This window comes from Sciurus vulgaris (assembly GCF_902686455.1).
Source record: "Sciurus vulgaris genome assembly, chromosome: 2".
Classification (NCBI taxonomy): domain Eukaryota; kingdom Metazoa; phylum Chordata; class Mammalia; order Rodentia; family Sciuridae; genus Sciurus; species Sciurus vulgaris.
Genome location: NC_136462.1, coordinates 35,958,164 through 35,973,428, shown reverse-complemented (window position 1 = coordinate 35,973,428; position 15,265 = coordinate 35,958,164). Strand labels below are relative to the sequence as shown.

At 48.9% G+C, this 15,265-nt stretch overlaps 1 protein-coding gene across 14 annotated transcripts in view; it reads right to left on the bottom strand.

The window, feature by feature from the left end:
- Nucleotides 1-248: 248 nt before the first annotated feature.
- Nucleotides 249-15,265, bottom strand: part of TMEM229B (transmembrane protein 229B) — a 41,853-nt gene continuing 26,836 nt past the window's right edge. The window contains exons 2-5 of one of the 14 annotated variants that reach the window (XM_079127183.1): nucleotides 14,266-14,446; nucleotides 10,160-10,244; nucleotides 9,794-9,881; nucleotides 249-3,709 (exon numbers count right to left, since the gene is read on the bottom strand). In XM_079127183.1, the coding sequence (XP_078983309.1) occupies nucleotides 3,185-3,688 (504 nt within the window). In that variant the 5' untranslated portion in view covers nucleotides 3,689-3,709; nucleotides 9,794-9,881; nucleotides 10,160-10,244; nucleotides 14,266-14,446 and the 3' untranslated portion in view covers nucleotides 249-3,184. Of the gene's footprint in view, nucleotides 3,710-8,709; nucleotides 9,273-9,322; nucleotides 9,485-9,793; nucleotides 9,882-10,159; nucleotides 10,245-13,821; nucleotides 13,936-14,265; nucleotides 14,447-15,265 lie in introns of those variants that run through there. The other 13 variants (XM_079127182.1, XM_079127184.1, XM_079127185.1 and 10 more) reach the window with 13 other exon arrangements.

Genomic DNA, 15,265 nt, shown 5'->3' with positions numbered 1-15,265 from the left:
TCATGGTCTGGCACAAAAGACTGAACCAGAATTATGCTACACAAGAGGCAGGGTGCACCGGGGTGAAATCAGGTTACTAGACAGGGTCAGAGCAGAGCCAGTGAAAATGACTGGCAGGGAGTGTCACCTACCCACCCCCATGGCAGCCCTCCTGGCTTAGGAGAGAGTGATGCCAGGGTTTGAAGGGCCAGGCCTTCCGTAACCCCTGGGAAAGGAGCTCCACTGTAGAAGAAAGGGATCAGAGCCAGTTTTGGAACACAAACACCAGTATATTTTATGTTTTTAGATATGAAAAGGAAAAGACAGAGACCAACAGAGACACAGCAGGCAATGGGCACACAAACCGGTCATGTTCTTTCTCAAAAGCTGCCCAATGGGAAGACAGTCCCAACACTTCAACAGCCCCTTTTTGCAGCTCCAAGGAGTCTGGGTGGCCTCGGGGTAGAAGGCATTCTCCCTGCCTTAGCCATAGCTAAATGACTAGGCCTCTCTAGTCAGCCTGCCTCCCCTGGTGCAGAGCTTCCTAAGCACAGGCTCTCACATGAGCTGACCACTCCGCAGCTGCCTCACCAGGAGACCCATGCAGAGCGAGGGACCAGGACAAAAGGGCTTCATGGGCACCCCCTAAGTATTATTGCTGTGAATAAGCATAGGCCATTGTGACTCACTGGCACAGGAAACCTAGCAGACATTCAAAGCAACTCAACTGTGCAAAGCAGCACATCTGCAATCTGTAACTCAAGAGATGCTGCCATGGTCTGGACTGGCCCAGGATACCAGAGGTTCCTAAAGAGCCAGCAGACTCTCCCCACCAGCACCCTCACTGCTTGGCAGGGCTAGAATAACCCCAAACTTTAAGGCCCTGAGCACTAAGGGATCGGACACCTGAAGATAACTGCCCCCAGCCCAAAGCAACAGTTCTTCAACTACTCCTGGCGAGATCTGAGCTTTGCAGATCCTGTGGTCAGGCCATGGGTTGTAGCTCTCTTGTTGGGGGCTCTGTGCCCTATAAGAGGCCATAGGAGCAATGGGATACCTAGGCCCACAATGCAGAATGGTGCCAGGCAGGCATGCTCACTCCAGGAACTCCTGCATTTGATATTTATAGGATGAGGAGAGAAAGTGGGACCAGGGAATGCCCACAAGGCAACATCTGGAGTGGTGAGACCCGGAGGGCCATCTAAGGGCTTGCTCTAGCTGTCAGGTAGGGAGGTCTTGTGCTGGGAGACTTCAGCAAGCTGGCCACTGAATTCAGTTGTAGGAGGGGAATGTAAAGGTGGTGGCTGGGGGATTGTTAGGGTGCAAGAGAATGAGACACCACAGAATTGGGGGGACCAAAGAAATGATGCCCAGCAATAGGGAACCATCTGTTATGGACAGCAATACACCCCCCCTGGAAGTCCGACTCCCTGCAACCCCCAAAATCCTAGAATTAGGGCCACAATAAAATCAAAGGCAGGACTATCCCCCACAGGATGTAGTTCTCAATTTGAGGAGCTTGCACAGGAAATGGACAGGGAAACACCTTACATCCTGCCCTGGACAGGGTAAACTCAGAAAAATGCTGCCATAGGCCAAGTCTCCAAGACCTTCTCCCAGCCAAGGACATCCTTGCTGTCTGCAGGGTCCAAGGGGAGCTGCCACCAAGAGATTCTCTCCCAGGCGGTAGTCACTTTTTAATGATCTATAAGAAGGGGAAGACTAATTTCTACTTCAGTCCTAGTGGTCAAGATGAAACCATGTTCCATGGAATGGTTGGCTTTTTAATGGACCCCTCTCCTCAGTATAGGCAGACAGAGCCAGAAGGCCTGGAGGGAGGATTTCACCTGTCCACTGCCGGCAATGGACCTGTCACAGGAGAAAAGAGAGATGATCAAGATGACATGCCCATGAGCATGGCAGGGTTAACACTGTTTGAGGAGCGAGTTCAAAGGGCAGCCTAGCTGGGGGTGGGGGGCAGCCCTGAGGTTCAGCTACAGAGCTGGGGCCATGGTAGAACCAGAACTAGTCCTTCCACTCTCCTCTTTTCCTTCCTCATTCTCCATTGGTCTCCAATGCTGGATACCTGCTCCTCTGTCCCCTAGAAAGCTAGACACTGCCTGGAACATAAACCAGTCAGAGTCAATAGGACCTAGAGCTCTGCCTCCCCAGCCCCCATCAGCTAATTTGCCTCTCGGTCCCAATGTGGATACACAAGGCCCCTCCTGGCCCAACTGTGCACTGGGGGACACCATTCACTTTTAGTAGGGCCCCTGCAGGGAGGGGAACACTGTTCACCAGACTATGGCCAGAGAGGCAGAACTGGTGACTGGGCCTCCCCAGTCATCAGGCCAGTGACAGCCATGGATGGAGGACCAGGAAAAGGCAGGTGGAGTCTATGTCAGGGTTCCACCTCTGGCTGCTTCTGCGTCGGCTAGGAAGTTGGGAGTGGGGCAGGTATGGTGGCTGACATGGATAAAAGGGGTCCTAGTGGCAAAGGCCTTGAAAAAAAGAGAAAAGGGGAAACGCCACCGAACACGCAGGGATTGAAACCTCCCAAAGCCCAAGGTTGGTGGGAATCCAGCACCACGGGGCCCCCAGAAGGCCAAGGGAGCAGCGCAGGGCCCTGGGGGAGGGGAGAGGAGCCAGGGGAAGGTTTCCCAGCCCTTGCAGACTAGCATGGCAGCAAGCAGCCTCCTGGCTGCCCCATCTTTCTTAGGCTGCAGCTCAGCAGGCCCCCAGGGAGGTATTGGTTGCAAGCAAGCACCTGAATATTGCCTAATGGAACCAGCCAAAGCCCAGCTAAATCCAGGCGAGTGGGAGGGAGGTGACCGCAGCAGCAGCCCAAAAGCCTCCGCAGAGCTTGCCTCCCACCTGCTGCCCCATTCTCAACAACCCTTAGCCAGGATAGGTCCTGCTTCTGCCAACAGTCAACCGTCGCCTAGTCACAAGCCTCCTGCCACCAGCCCCTGGACTGGGGCCAAGATCCATGTACCCTTACCAATGTCCTTCTGTTGCCTAGACACCCCACCCCTTAACACCATCCCACCTGGAGGGTATGGGGCTGCGTGTGCCATACTGGGTTAAGGCCCAGCTGGGGCAGGGCTTGTGCTGAACAGAAGGGGTAACCCTGCCAGCTTGGTCTCTTTGTCCATGGGTTCCATGAGAGACTTTCCCCAAGCCCTCCCGCGTGTTCCCCCCAGAATCAGTCAGTCTTGACGTGACCATTGGCCAGGGCTGGGGGTCCCCCCGGCTCCCCAGGCTCGGCGTCTTTGTCAAAGCGGAGGCGGAGGGTGTTTCGGATGATGAACTGCTCCATGATGAGGGCCCCACAGAACCAGGGCACGGCGTACTCCAGGGTGATGAGGCCCATGAAGTCAAAGTCGAACTGGGAGTAGTCCCAGGGGCAGGCGTTGAACTGGCGCAGGATGAAGCCCGTGGTGAACTCCCACAGGTAGGTCCAGAGCGTGTAGATGAGGCAGCGCACCAGCAGCGGGCAGCGGCCCCGCAGGCGCAGGTACATGCGCTCCACGATGAGGATGGAGGTGCCGTAGATGAAGAGGGCCCACACGCTCGTGACCCCCGGGAACTTCCAGTTAAAGTTCACCACGAACTCCCAAGCGGCTGTGAACATCACCTCGCAGAAGTAGCCGTGGATGGCGTACAGGTACCAGCGCGACAGCGCCGTCAGGGGCTCAGCAGAAGCCATGGTGCCGACTGGGGCCTGCTGCTGGGGACACAGAGAAGACGCATGAGGCAGGAAGCCCCAGGGGTGACCAGGGTGGAGGGGATTCATCATGCCTGCCTCTACCTTTCTCCCCTCCTCCTTGGCTACCTTCTGTCTTCTCTCTCTCTTTCTTTTCCTTTCCTTTCCTTTCTTTCTTTTCTTCACATTTTTTGGTATCAGGGATTGAACCCAAGGGCACTTAACCACTGAGCCATGGTCCCAGCCCTCTTTATTTTTTCATTGGAAACAGAGTCTCACTAGGTTGCTTACAGCCTCACTAAGTGGCTAAGGCTGGCTTGGAACCTGGGACCTGCGTGCCTCAGCTTCCAGAGCCTGGGATTACAGGTGGACCCCGAGATGCCCCACACCTACTGTCTTCTTGACTTTACTCCATGTTCATTACTGTATTTTCTTTTCTTCCTTAGGCTGTGGCATGAGCAATGACTGGAAGAGAACAACCCAACCCACTGGTTTCCTTTGAACAACTCTTTGCAACTATTTGGGGATGTCTGCTGCACTCAGACTTTTTATCATCATCATCATCATCATCATCATCATCATCATCATCATCATCATCATCTGTGGTCAGTTGAAGAGCTGTCCATTCCCTGGGATCCCATGTCTCCCCTCACTTCTCAAATAGTTCTATGTCACTCAAATTTCTGAAATCTAAGCACCCTATCACCTCTCTCTCTCTCTTTTTATGGTAACATGTACATAAACACTCATCATTTTAACCATTTTCAAGTGTACAGTTCAGTGGCATTAAGTCCATTCACATTGTTGTGCAGCCATCCCCACCATCCATCTCCAGAACCTTTTCATCATCCCAAACAGAAACTCTGTTCCCATGGAACACACTTCCCATTCCTTCTTCCCTCAGCACTGTCTGTTTCTACAAACTGGACTACTGAAGTGTACCTCCTGTAAGTGGAATCATACGTATTTGTTCTTTTGTGACTGGCTTATTTCGTTTAACATAATGTCCTCCACATAATGAAGCATGTATCTCAATCCCATTCCTTTTTAAGGCTGAATAAATTCCATCAGATAGCTCAAACACATTTTATTTGTCCACTCATCTATTCACAGACACTTGGGCTACTTCCATCTTTTGACTACTGTAAATAATGCTATGAATATGGGTGTATGAACATCTCTTAAGACCCTGCTTCCAATTTGGGGGGTCTGTATCCAAAACTAGAATGCCTACCTTTTATGGTAATTCTGTGGTTGATTTCTGAAGAACTTTCACACTGTTCTTCACATTTTACATTGGCAGCAGCAGCGTACAATTGTTCCAGTTTCTCCACATCCTGACCATTTTTTTTTCTTGATAATGGCCATCCTAATGAGATATCTAAAGTAGTACTCATTGTGGTCACATTTTGCCTTTAACTGCTACATTAAATGGGATTTTGGTGTTTAGTTTCAATGTTGAGGGGAAACCAGTGGATCGAGAGAGTGCTCCCCTTTCCTTCTCCATGCCCCTCCTGGTTTTCAAACCCCAGCAGTCTTCAGGGACTGGTTCTCATCCCACCCTGTTTCCCTGAAGCCTGCCCTGGCCACAGGCCTCTCAGCTTTTCCTTCCTCTTCTACCAGAGAGCAACAGGACCACTCATTTGGCCCATTATCAGATGCCACCATGTTTACTTTTTGATGTGCATGCCCTTGTGATATTGTCTGTGAAATCCTTGAGATCAGTAGCTATTTTATAGTCCTATTTTGCAGTCATTGGTGCAGGCCTCTCCTGAGCAGGACTCTCTAAATGATATGTCCTATTTAGGCAGAGGGTGACATGGGAGAGTTCAGGATTGTAACAAAAATGGGAAGCTCTAGTCATGCATGGTAGTGCACAACTGCAATCCCAGCAACTCAGGAGTTTGAAGCAGGAGGATCACAAGTTCAAGGTCAGCCTGGGAAATTTAGTGAGATGCTGTCTCAAAATGAAATAAAAAGGGATGGGGATATAGCTCAGTGGTAGAGTGCTTGCCTAGCATGCACAAGTCTCCAGTATTTAAAAAAAAAAAAAAAAAAAAAAAGAATAGGAAAGCTTTGCAATCTTCAAAAGAACTCCTGGCTTGACATGTGTCAACCCTTTTCCAAGGTAGGCCAGGGGACTGAGAGGTTAACAAGATGAGATCTGCAGTTCGCCCACCTGCCTGGGAATGCCGGCCTCATCTTTTAGCTATTTAGCTAACACAGGCCATGTTGCAACAATACCTGCTCACCCTTATGCATCATCACCCTGTGGTCTTCCTGGCACTTTTTTGGGGGGAAGGGGGGCCGGGGATTCAGCCCAGGAGCACTTTACCACTGAGCTTCATCCCCAGTCCCTTTTATTTTTTACTTTGAGACAAGGTCTCGCTAAATTGCTGAGGCTGGTCTTGAACTTGTGATCCTCTTGGCTCAGCCTCCCAAGTCTCTGGGTTTACAGGTGTGTACCAACACACCTGATTATATCATGCTTTTTCCTGGACACCTCCATCTAAATGTCCCACAACCTCCTGAAATTTCTTTCCTAAATCAAACTCATTCTTTTTTCCCCAAACCTATTTTCCTCCTCTAACCCCATCCTGATTAATGACATCACTATGCACTCAGTTAGAAGCCAGAAGCCCTGAATCACTCTGTCTTCCCCTTTCACACACACCCCACCCCTAACCTGAGTTTCTGTCTGGTTCAGCACTGCCATCCCAGTCCCCGGCATGGTGCCCAGTACCCAGATGATCATTTGACACAAGAATAAGGACGTTTTCCAATCAGTTAGCAAACGCCACCTAACGAATCATTCCCAAAGTAGGGGCCTAAATTGCCTATCATTTACTATTGCAGCTCACGCATCTGTGAATTGGCAGATCTTGGCTGGCCTTGATCACGAAGCTGTGCGTCATCTGGGTCTCTGTTCTATGCTTGGCTGGGAGGTTTAGCTGGGGTGGCTCTCCTCCACTGGTCTTCCATTCTCCTCCCAGGCCCGCTGGACTAGCCTGGGCATACCCTTCTAAGTAAGGACAGCAGTACAAAAGCAAGCAAGCCCAACTGCAAATGCTCTTTTCAGGACTCTGGTCAAGGAGGGGAAAGGAATAGAGGGAGAGAGGGTGATTAATGGGCGTAAGGGTACAGTGGGATAGGAGGAATCATTTCTAGTGTTCTGTAGCACAGCAGGGTGACTGTGGTTGACCACAATTAATCATACATTTCAAAATAGCTATCGGAAAGGATTTTGAATGTTCTCAAAAAATGATAAATATTTGAGATGATGGATATACAAATCACCCTGACCTGATCATTACACATTGTATACATGTATTAAAATGTCACATTGCAACCCATAAATATATACAATGACTATGTGTCAACTCAAAAAAATTTAACATTAAATCTCAATAATAAAAAGACAATCCAGATTTTAAAGACTGGTTAAGGCATGCCCGCTATGAAAGCAAGACACATGGCAAAGCCACTAACTCCTGCCCTTTCGACTTCTTAAATCTCTTTGGAATCAGTCTCCTGTTCATTCCTTCTTGCTGCTGCCAACTCTGGTTCAAGCCCTCATCATGCCTCACCTGGCTAACTCTGAAAGTCTCCCCACTTTGCCCCCTCCCAATTCAAATCACATGACTAAATTGTACAGAAAGAGTAATCTTTCTAAAATGCCAATCTGAGGTTGCTCTCCACTTGAAGTCGTTCAACATCTCCAACCCTAAGCATGGCTAGCAAAGCCCTTCACAACCCAGCATGGCCTCACAACCTGTCCTCTGGATCTCCACCTTGCTGCTTTTGTTCCCTGGGATGCCTTTCCCATCCGCCATCATTGCTTTTTCCACACCCACCATGGCCCATGAGCCTACAATCCTCCCCAAACCCCAGAGTTGTCTGCTGCCCTGTCTGCCACATCTGCACAGCTCACCTGCCTGTGGCTACAGAAGCACTGGGCTTTGCATGATTCTTCTGAAGCCCAAAACCAGTAGCCACTTGAGAAACATTTTTTACAATGTTAAGAGAAAAGGGAGGTTGGGGATATAGCTCAGTTGGTAGAGTGCTTTCCTTGCAAGCTACAAGGCCCTGGGTTCAAATCCCCAGCACCACAAAAAAAAAAAAAAAAAAAAGGCAGGATTCAAAACTGAGTATTTAACATGACTGATTTTGCAAAGGTGTACATGTAAATACACAGACACACACACACAAATTAGCAACAATCATCTCTTGATGCTAATAACATATATGATTCTTCCTTGGATTTTTTTTTTCTGTATGTTTTAAAATATTTTCCTAAGGAGTAAGTATAACTTTTGTAAAAATAAAATTTTATATTACAAATTGCTTGCTGGGACTGGGGATGTAGCTCAGTGATAAAGCACTTACCTAGCATGTGCAAGCCCTGGGTTCAATCCTAGCACTGAAGGGGAAAAATGAAATTAAAAGTCTGTTGAATGAATATGTATTAATACTCTTTGGATCTTGTGTTTCGAAGATGTTCAATAAATTTGCCAAACAAACAGACCTCAGGAAGTCTGAAGTCATGTAAAATTAATGCAGGTTCTTCCCTCTTGAGTCATCTCCAATAACAAACCATGACCCAGGCCTGAATGTGGTGTGGGGTTAAGCTCAGGGGCCCTGAATCCTAACTGCCTGAGTCAGAGTCCTGATTGATACTCAGCACCTGAGGGATCTAAGGCAAGTTAGCTGATTATTCCATATCTCAGATTCCTTCTAGATAGAGTGAGGACAATACAGTAACTATCACTGGTTACTGTGAAGATGAATGAGCTACCAAATATATAGTACTTGGCAGAGCACGGTGGTACATGCCTGTAATCCCTGGGGAAGCTAAGGCAGGACTGCCAAATTCAAGACCAGCCTTGGCAATTTAGCAAGACACTGTCTCAAAATACAATATAAAAGGGGCTGGAAATATTGCTCAGGGGTAGAGCACCTCTGGGTTCAATTCCTAGCACTACAAAAACTAAATAAATAAATAAAAATAAACAGGATATACATACATACTACTTGAATACAGCAAATACTCCAGTAAGTGTAGCTGTCCCTTCTGGCACAGAAACAGGCTTCTGGACAGGGCTTCCTGCTTCAAAAGCTATCTTCTACTTGAGGCAGGATCACCGTGCCCCAGCTCTCACCAGACTTAGGGTAGACTTCTCTGCCAAGCAGGTTAGATCTTTTCCCATAACTAGAGCACCAAGCCAGTGAATCAAGAAGCCATGTGAAAACAATAATCCCACATATAGCACTCCCTCAGGGGCACAAAGACTCCCACAGACAGCCTCAGACAGTCAAGGGGAGCCTCCAGGATCCCTGTGGTTGTGGAGTGATGAATTAAAGGCGAAGGGCATCAGAACCAGCCCTCTGAGGATTAGGTTTGAAAAGAGGGTAGAATAAAAGGGACAGCATCCCCGGCACAGTCTCTTAAACCCTCATTTTATCCTGAACCCCCATTCCCCAGGTGAGCAGAAAACAGACTCAGGCTCTAGGGAAACACAGGAAGGGCTGACAGCCCTGAGGTAGGTGGCCCAGGAACCATGATTCAGAGACCCCTGTTCCTCCGGAAGCAGGAGGAAAGGGCCGCCTGGGATCCTGGGTAGGGAAAGGAGTTCTCACTTCTGATGTGACTGCATGGGTCTTCTCTCCAGCCCCCACCTTCATGCTGACTTTAACCTTGCTCTCCTTGTCTCTGATCTCATCTTCCTGGGGTGAACAAGAATGGTTTCCCAGCCAGTAACAAACCAGAGGCTCCAACCTTTCCCAGGTAACCTGGAAGAACTGAACCCCAAAACCCTGTCAGTAGAAGCAAGATGAAAGGAGTAGCCATCAAAGGGAGAGAGGAACCTAGGGTGAAAGAGGGCAAGCTCTGGGCTGGGGACATAGCTTGATTGGTAGAGTGCTTGCCTTGCAAGCACAAGGCCCTGAGTTCAACCCCCAGCACCACAAAAAAAAAAAAAAAAAAAAAAAAAGAGGGCAAGCTCTGAACAGAAGAGAGGATGGGAGGCGAGAACAGGGGTAGCCCAGGAATGGATTCTATTTCTGGGCAGCAGGAAGCACTTGGTAGGTGGGGGCAGGGAGGAAGCATACCTAGGCAAGGTCAGACCTTGTCTGAAGGTTGTGTCAGGAGAACACAGCTGGTCCACGCAAGACGAATGGGGGCAACTGAAAGACCTGGCTGGGGGCAGAAGACAGGGGTGAAGACAAAGGAATATGAGACAATGTTATCTGGAGGATGCAGTTCCGTGTGGTGGGAGATGCTAAGATAAGAGGTAGGACAGGCTTGGTTCATGCTCTTAGCTCCACTACCAAGCCCATTTTCACAGGAGCTGAGCCTAATCTTTGAGCTAGGACAAGCTCACCCACCCTATGTTGGACCCAACAGGCCCCAACTCCTTGCCCTGACCCCCAACCTACCACCCTCTACCCCTTTTGCCCCTGGACCCATTCCAATACCTCCTTGCTCAGCCCTGGAGCCAGAGCCCTGGGAAAGCCTGCAGCAGTTAGAACCAGCAGCTCCACAGATGTTGGCCTCTTTTTCCTGGTGACAAACACAACCATCCTGAGAACTGTGACATGAAGACAGGACAGCCCAGGAAAGGAAATTCAGGGTGGAGTAAAGAGGACAAGCATGGGCAGGACTGCAAGCATGAAAAAAGCATTTGGAGAGGAGCGGATGGTTTCGCAAGTAGGGTTTTGGGAAATAACACTTGATTCCAAGAGCCCTCATGCTTACTGATGAAGGGCCTAGAACGCAGTGTTCCTGCAAAGGGCTCAGGGTGATTTGCCAGGGCCGCCAACTACCATCTAAGGGAACAGGTGATGGGAGGGGAGAGGTAGCTTTCAGTGTCCTGCAAGGAGATGCTCTGAAAGGGTGAAAGAGGGCCTGTCCACCTGTGCATGGACACTTGCTTCCAGGGGAGATGAGAGTATCTCACCTGCTGCTCTCAGAGCCCGCTGAGCTCTTCCACAGGGTGGCTGAGGGCAGAGGACAGGTGAGAGGGGTAGAGACTGCCATGAGTCTACGATGGGCAGGAGGCAAAGCCAGACAGAATGACTGCCCTTGGTTTTGCCAAAAACTCTCATCTTGTTCCAGGAAGCTAAGGTGCCACAGCATAAGGACTCTGGGAATTTTTGTCCAGAGAAGCAGTTTGCTAGAAAAATCAAGCCTCCCCTCCCAGGCAGTCAGGATGGACAGGACTTCTTTCACCCCTTTTGCTTCTCAAGCTTCGCTCCCCATCCCCAGGCACCTACATCACTACTGTTCCATCCTCTGGGGAGACACACAGCCCTTCTAGAGGACCCTGGGCAAAGCTTCTGAGACTCTAGATCCAGTGCCCAGATGGTCTCCACACTGGGGGCCAGTGGAGTCAGTGAGACAGGGCACCTGTTCTCCATATGGAGAAAGTTGTAAGGCCTGAAATCATCCTGAGATTTCCCTGCAGTCCTCAGGGTAGGAGGAGGAAAAACTAGGCTTGCTGCTCCCGTAGCCACTGATGCTAGTGACCACCATTCTTACTGTGGGCATCCCCCAGGACAGCCCACTGAAGTCAGTGACACTGCCTGCCTTGATGGGGTCCTCTCCTCACTTCCCAAATCACGATAATAACTAAATGTTCTTCTCAGTACTTTTCATGCATTAACTTAGATAGATAATGTTCTTGTGGCTATAAAAAGCAACTCTAGGTTTCAAAATCCACAAGACTGGCTCCAGAGTCTCACCCCTAATCAGCACACTTCCTCCTCAGAAGCCGACTACACGTGCCTTTAGGGGCATTACCATTTTCCAAACTTCTGCTTCTGGAAGGTTGGGATGGCATCTGGAGAATCAACAGGAAGCAAGACTGATGCACACTGGCAGGTGGATCATCAGCGAAGCTCAGAACTGGTTGTCAGAGCTACTGAAGGCTCCAAGTCCCTTCCTCAGGCCAAGTTCTGGCAGGATCCACACAAAAGTTCTCCAAGGTCAAAGCTGACCCTCACAGGACCATGGCAGCAGCCATCCCTTGGGGACTTCAAGGCATGAACCAAAGATCCCTCACCAGGCACACTTTATCAAGAGTCTTCCTTACTTCCAGCCCACCCCGGTGCAACTAGCATCTCAGATGGCCTAACCCTGTTATAGAAATGCCAGCCAAGAGCAGGGGCCTGTGAACAGGCTGCCCAGAGGAGCCATCTGCCCAGAGCAGCAGCAGCCAGTATCAGAAAGAACCATTCCACACAGAGGATTTTTCAAGAGGCTCAAATACTAAGCAAATGCTAGCTTGGAAGCACCAGGGAGGCGGGGTGGCAAGAAGGCTAAGGGAATGGAGTCCACAGCTCAGGAAGCAAAGGGCAGGTAAGGCCTGCAGGCTGGGCATCCTGTGTGTTGCCCAGAATGCTCTTCTCAGACTGCACATGGCTACCTCCCTGTTATCACTCAGGCCTCAGCTCAGCTGTCACCCCTCAGAGACTTTCTCTGGTCTCCTGTCCAAAATAGCTTCCCTGCCATTCACATCATCCCATTTTATTTTCTTCATAGAACTTTCACTACCTAACATTCTGCTATTTATTTATGGTCTTTTCTCCCCAGTTATAATGAAGGCTCCATGAGGCCCTGGGCGTTGCTGGGCGATCATTGCCTAGAATGGGGTCCTGCTATAATACCTATGAGTTGACGGAGGCATGCAGGAGTACAGACAGGCCCGCATCCTGGAATACTCAGAGCAGCTGGCTTAGCCTTTCTCCTCTTGGGAAGTAGAGCCTTTTGAAAATTTTAATTCTAAAATATATTATTTTTAAAATAATGTGCTCAGAATGTAGCACAGCGGTGAAACACTTGCCTAGTAGGCATGAGGTCCTGGGTTCAATTCCCAGTACAGAAAAAAAATAAATAAATAAAAATAAAACTCTCCTAATCCCACATTTTAAAGAAGGTCACTATTCATGGTATATTATTCAGTCACCCAAATTGAATCGTTTTAAGAAGCTGATCCATGCATCAAAGTAAGGAAAAGCATTCATAATGAAACCAGTCAACATCACGTGCCACCACAATTGTGCCCCCAGTGTGTATTCTACAAGTTACAATAATGTACTCATTCTATAACCAGACATTTTCACTTAATGTATCAACATTTTTTTCCAAGTAGTTTTATAGCTATATGTGCTTATAATTATATGGCTATGTAATATTTCACCAAGTGGAAAGAAAAACAATGTACTTAACCAAGATGTTCAGCAAAGGAAACAATTATGGTCCATTTCTGCTATCACAGATGACAGTCCAGAAATATCTTTTATGCCTGTTAACAAAAGAATTTAGCCATTTTCTTCTTTGAGACTATTTGCTAATGAACGATTCCATAGTGAATAATTCCAGAAATGGAATCACTGGACCAAAGGATACAAAAGCCTTAAGACTCATAGTGTAGATCGCTCGGAGAACCTGTCTCATGTGGAGAACAGGTCTACCATCTGGGTCATTACATTTCTAGTGGCCTCCATGGCCATCTCCCCACACCATTTCCCCTCCTCCGGTCCAGGTTCATTCACATTAACCCAGCTACAAATCAACTCAAGAACACCTTCCTGAAAGACCCCTGAGTCACAAACTGATTTTGCAAGCCCAAAACACAGGGGAAACAAATTGTGGCTCCGAGCTGTGAATTTTCAACTGGAAGAGTCCAGACCTGCCGACAGCTAAGAAATAACCTAGTTATTCTTTTACCACTCTCTGCAAACACCTGCATGGAGTTTGCATGACCCCATGAACCATCCCACAAGCTCCTAAATGCCTATCCAATCAAGACTGCCAAAGCTCCAGCTCTGCCTGCCTGCTTTGCAAGGGGCTGCCTTCCTGCTGGTCCCCGATCCCACCGCTGGATAGTCTGCTCTGTACAGACATAACAGCCTTCAGATCAGACAGGCCTCTGGAAGGCAGTCAATTGTCATTTTTAAAAGTACCATCAAGGAAAACTAGCGGTAAGGCCAGCTGAGGCTACACAGTCAAGGACCTTTCACCATCTATGTGGCTTGTCTGGACTTAGGAAGAGATGCTGCTAAAAGCAAGAGGACTTGTCCCTCCTGACCCCTGGGAATCACTTTTATGATAGCTTCAGCTCCACAAATTCCCTCACCTGCCAGGGCACTGGGTGTTCTACCCAAGGCCTTCTGGGTTGGCAGCACCACTTGAATTCACGGCTTGTAGGTAGAATCCGAATTCCAGGTAAGGTGCAGCTCCCGCAGCAGGGAGGTAAAACCTGATGCCCCAAGTCTCTGGGAGCCTACTGATAAGAGAGAATGCAGGGAGGTGCCTTCTTCCAGGTGCTGGATTTCTCGCTTCACTCATGTCAGCCAATGTGGTCTGGCCCAGTTTTTGGTGGCCATGGGGCCCTAAAATGGTTCCAACAGTGACATAGCCTGAAATTGCTCAACACTCCCCTCCCAATCCAGAACTGCAGCCCTGTGACAGGCCCTTGAATGGGAAGCAGGCTTAGAACTAGAACGCTCAGATCCATGCTGATGGGGAGCCAGGCAGGCAGACAGGGTCAGGGACCCCTGGGTACCTAAAACATACTCACTTATCGCACCCTTGAGTGTGTGGTTCAGAGCAGACATCAGGATCACTGTGCAGGAGTGTCCCGGCTTAACCTTCGTTTTGGTGCCAGACTGGGCCTTGGTGCCATCTCAGCAATGTGGGCAGGCTTCAGCCCCAGGGCTCAGCTGATCCTTGGCTGGTGGGAGGACAGCTTCCCTGTATCCCTGGGAATAAAAGAGGAGGCCTTTATTAGCTTAATCCACCCCAGCTCTGAGCCACCAGGCCAGCCCAAGAGTCAAATCCAAGGCTCAGGGCTCAATACCAGGTCACCAGGGACCTTCTCCTGGAACCTGCCATCTCATCTCAGCTGCCCTGTGTGCTCAAGTCTGGTTAATCCAGCCATGACAGCCTGGGACCTTTCCTGCGTAATTCACATGTGGGGTTAGAACTTAGGGCTTAAGCCATGAGTGAATGAATGTGTGCACACTTGTAAATCTCAGAGGGGGTATAATTTTAGAATCCAGCTCCATTCTCAGCTTCAAATTACACTGTCACCTTCACCCTGCAGTGGGGACATCTGTTACCAAGGACAGTTGAGAACCTCATGGAAAGGAGACAAGTATGACATTTGTTTTAGTGTTTTAGCAATCAAATACAATCACACATAGAAAAACAGGCAAACAAAATGTGTGCTAACCTACTGCAACCCACCTCTCTAATATTTATCTTATTTAATTATTCATCATTATTATTGTTGAGGCCCTTCCTATTAACACTGGCAACTGGCTATGCGCTAAATAAATCTTACTTGGTGAGGTTTCTTGCTGCATATATGTTTTTATCTCTAAGGCAGACAGATATCCAGATTTTTTGTTCTCATATGAAGATGCTGAGCTTCCTGGGAAACCCCCTTGACACAGCACCATCTACACAGGCCCGAGGACAGGGCTTTGGCCCAGCAGGGTGGTGGCCAAGAGAAGGGAGAACAGGGTGTGGCCCTTCTCATATGTCCCCATGTTTTGACCACCCAAGCAGGGTGGACC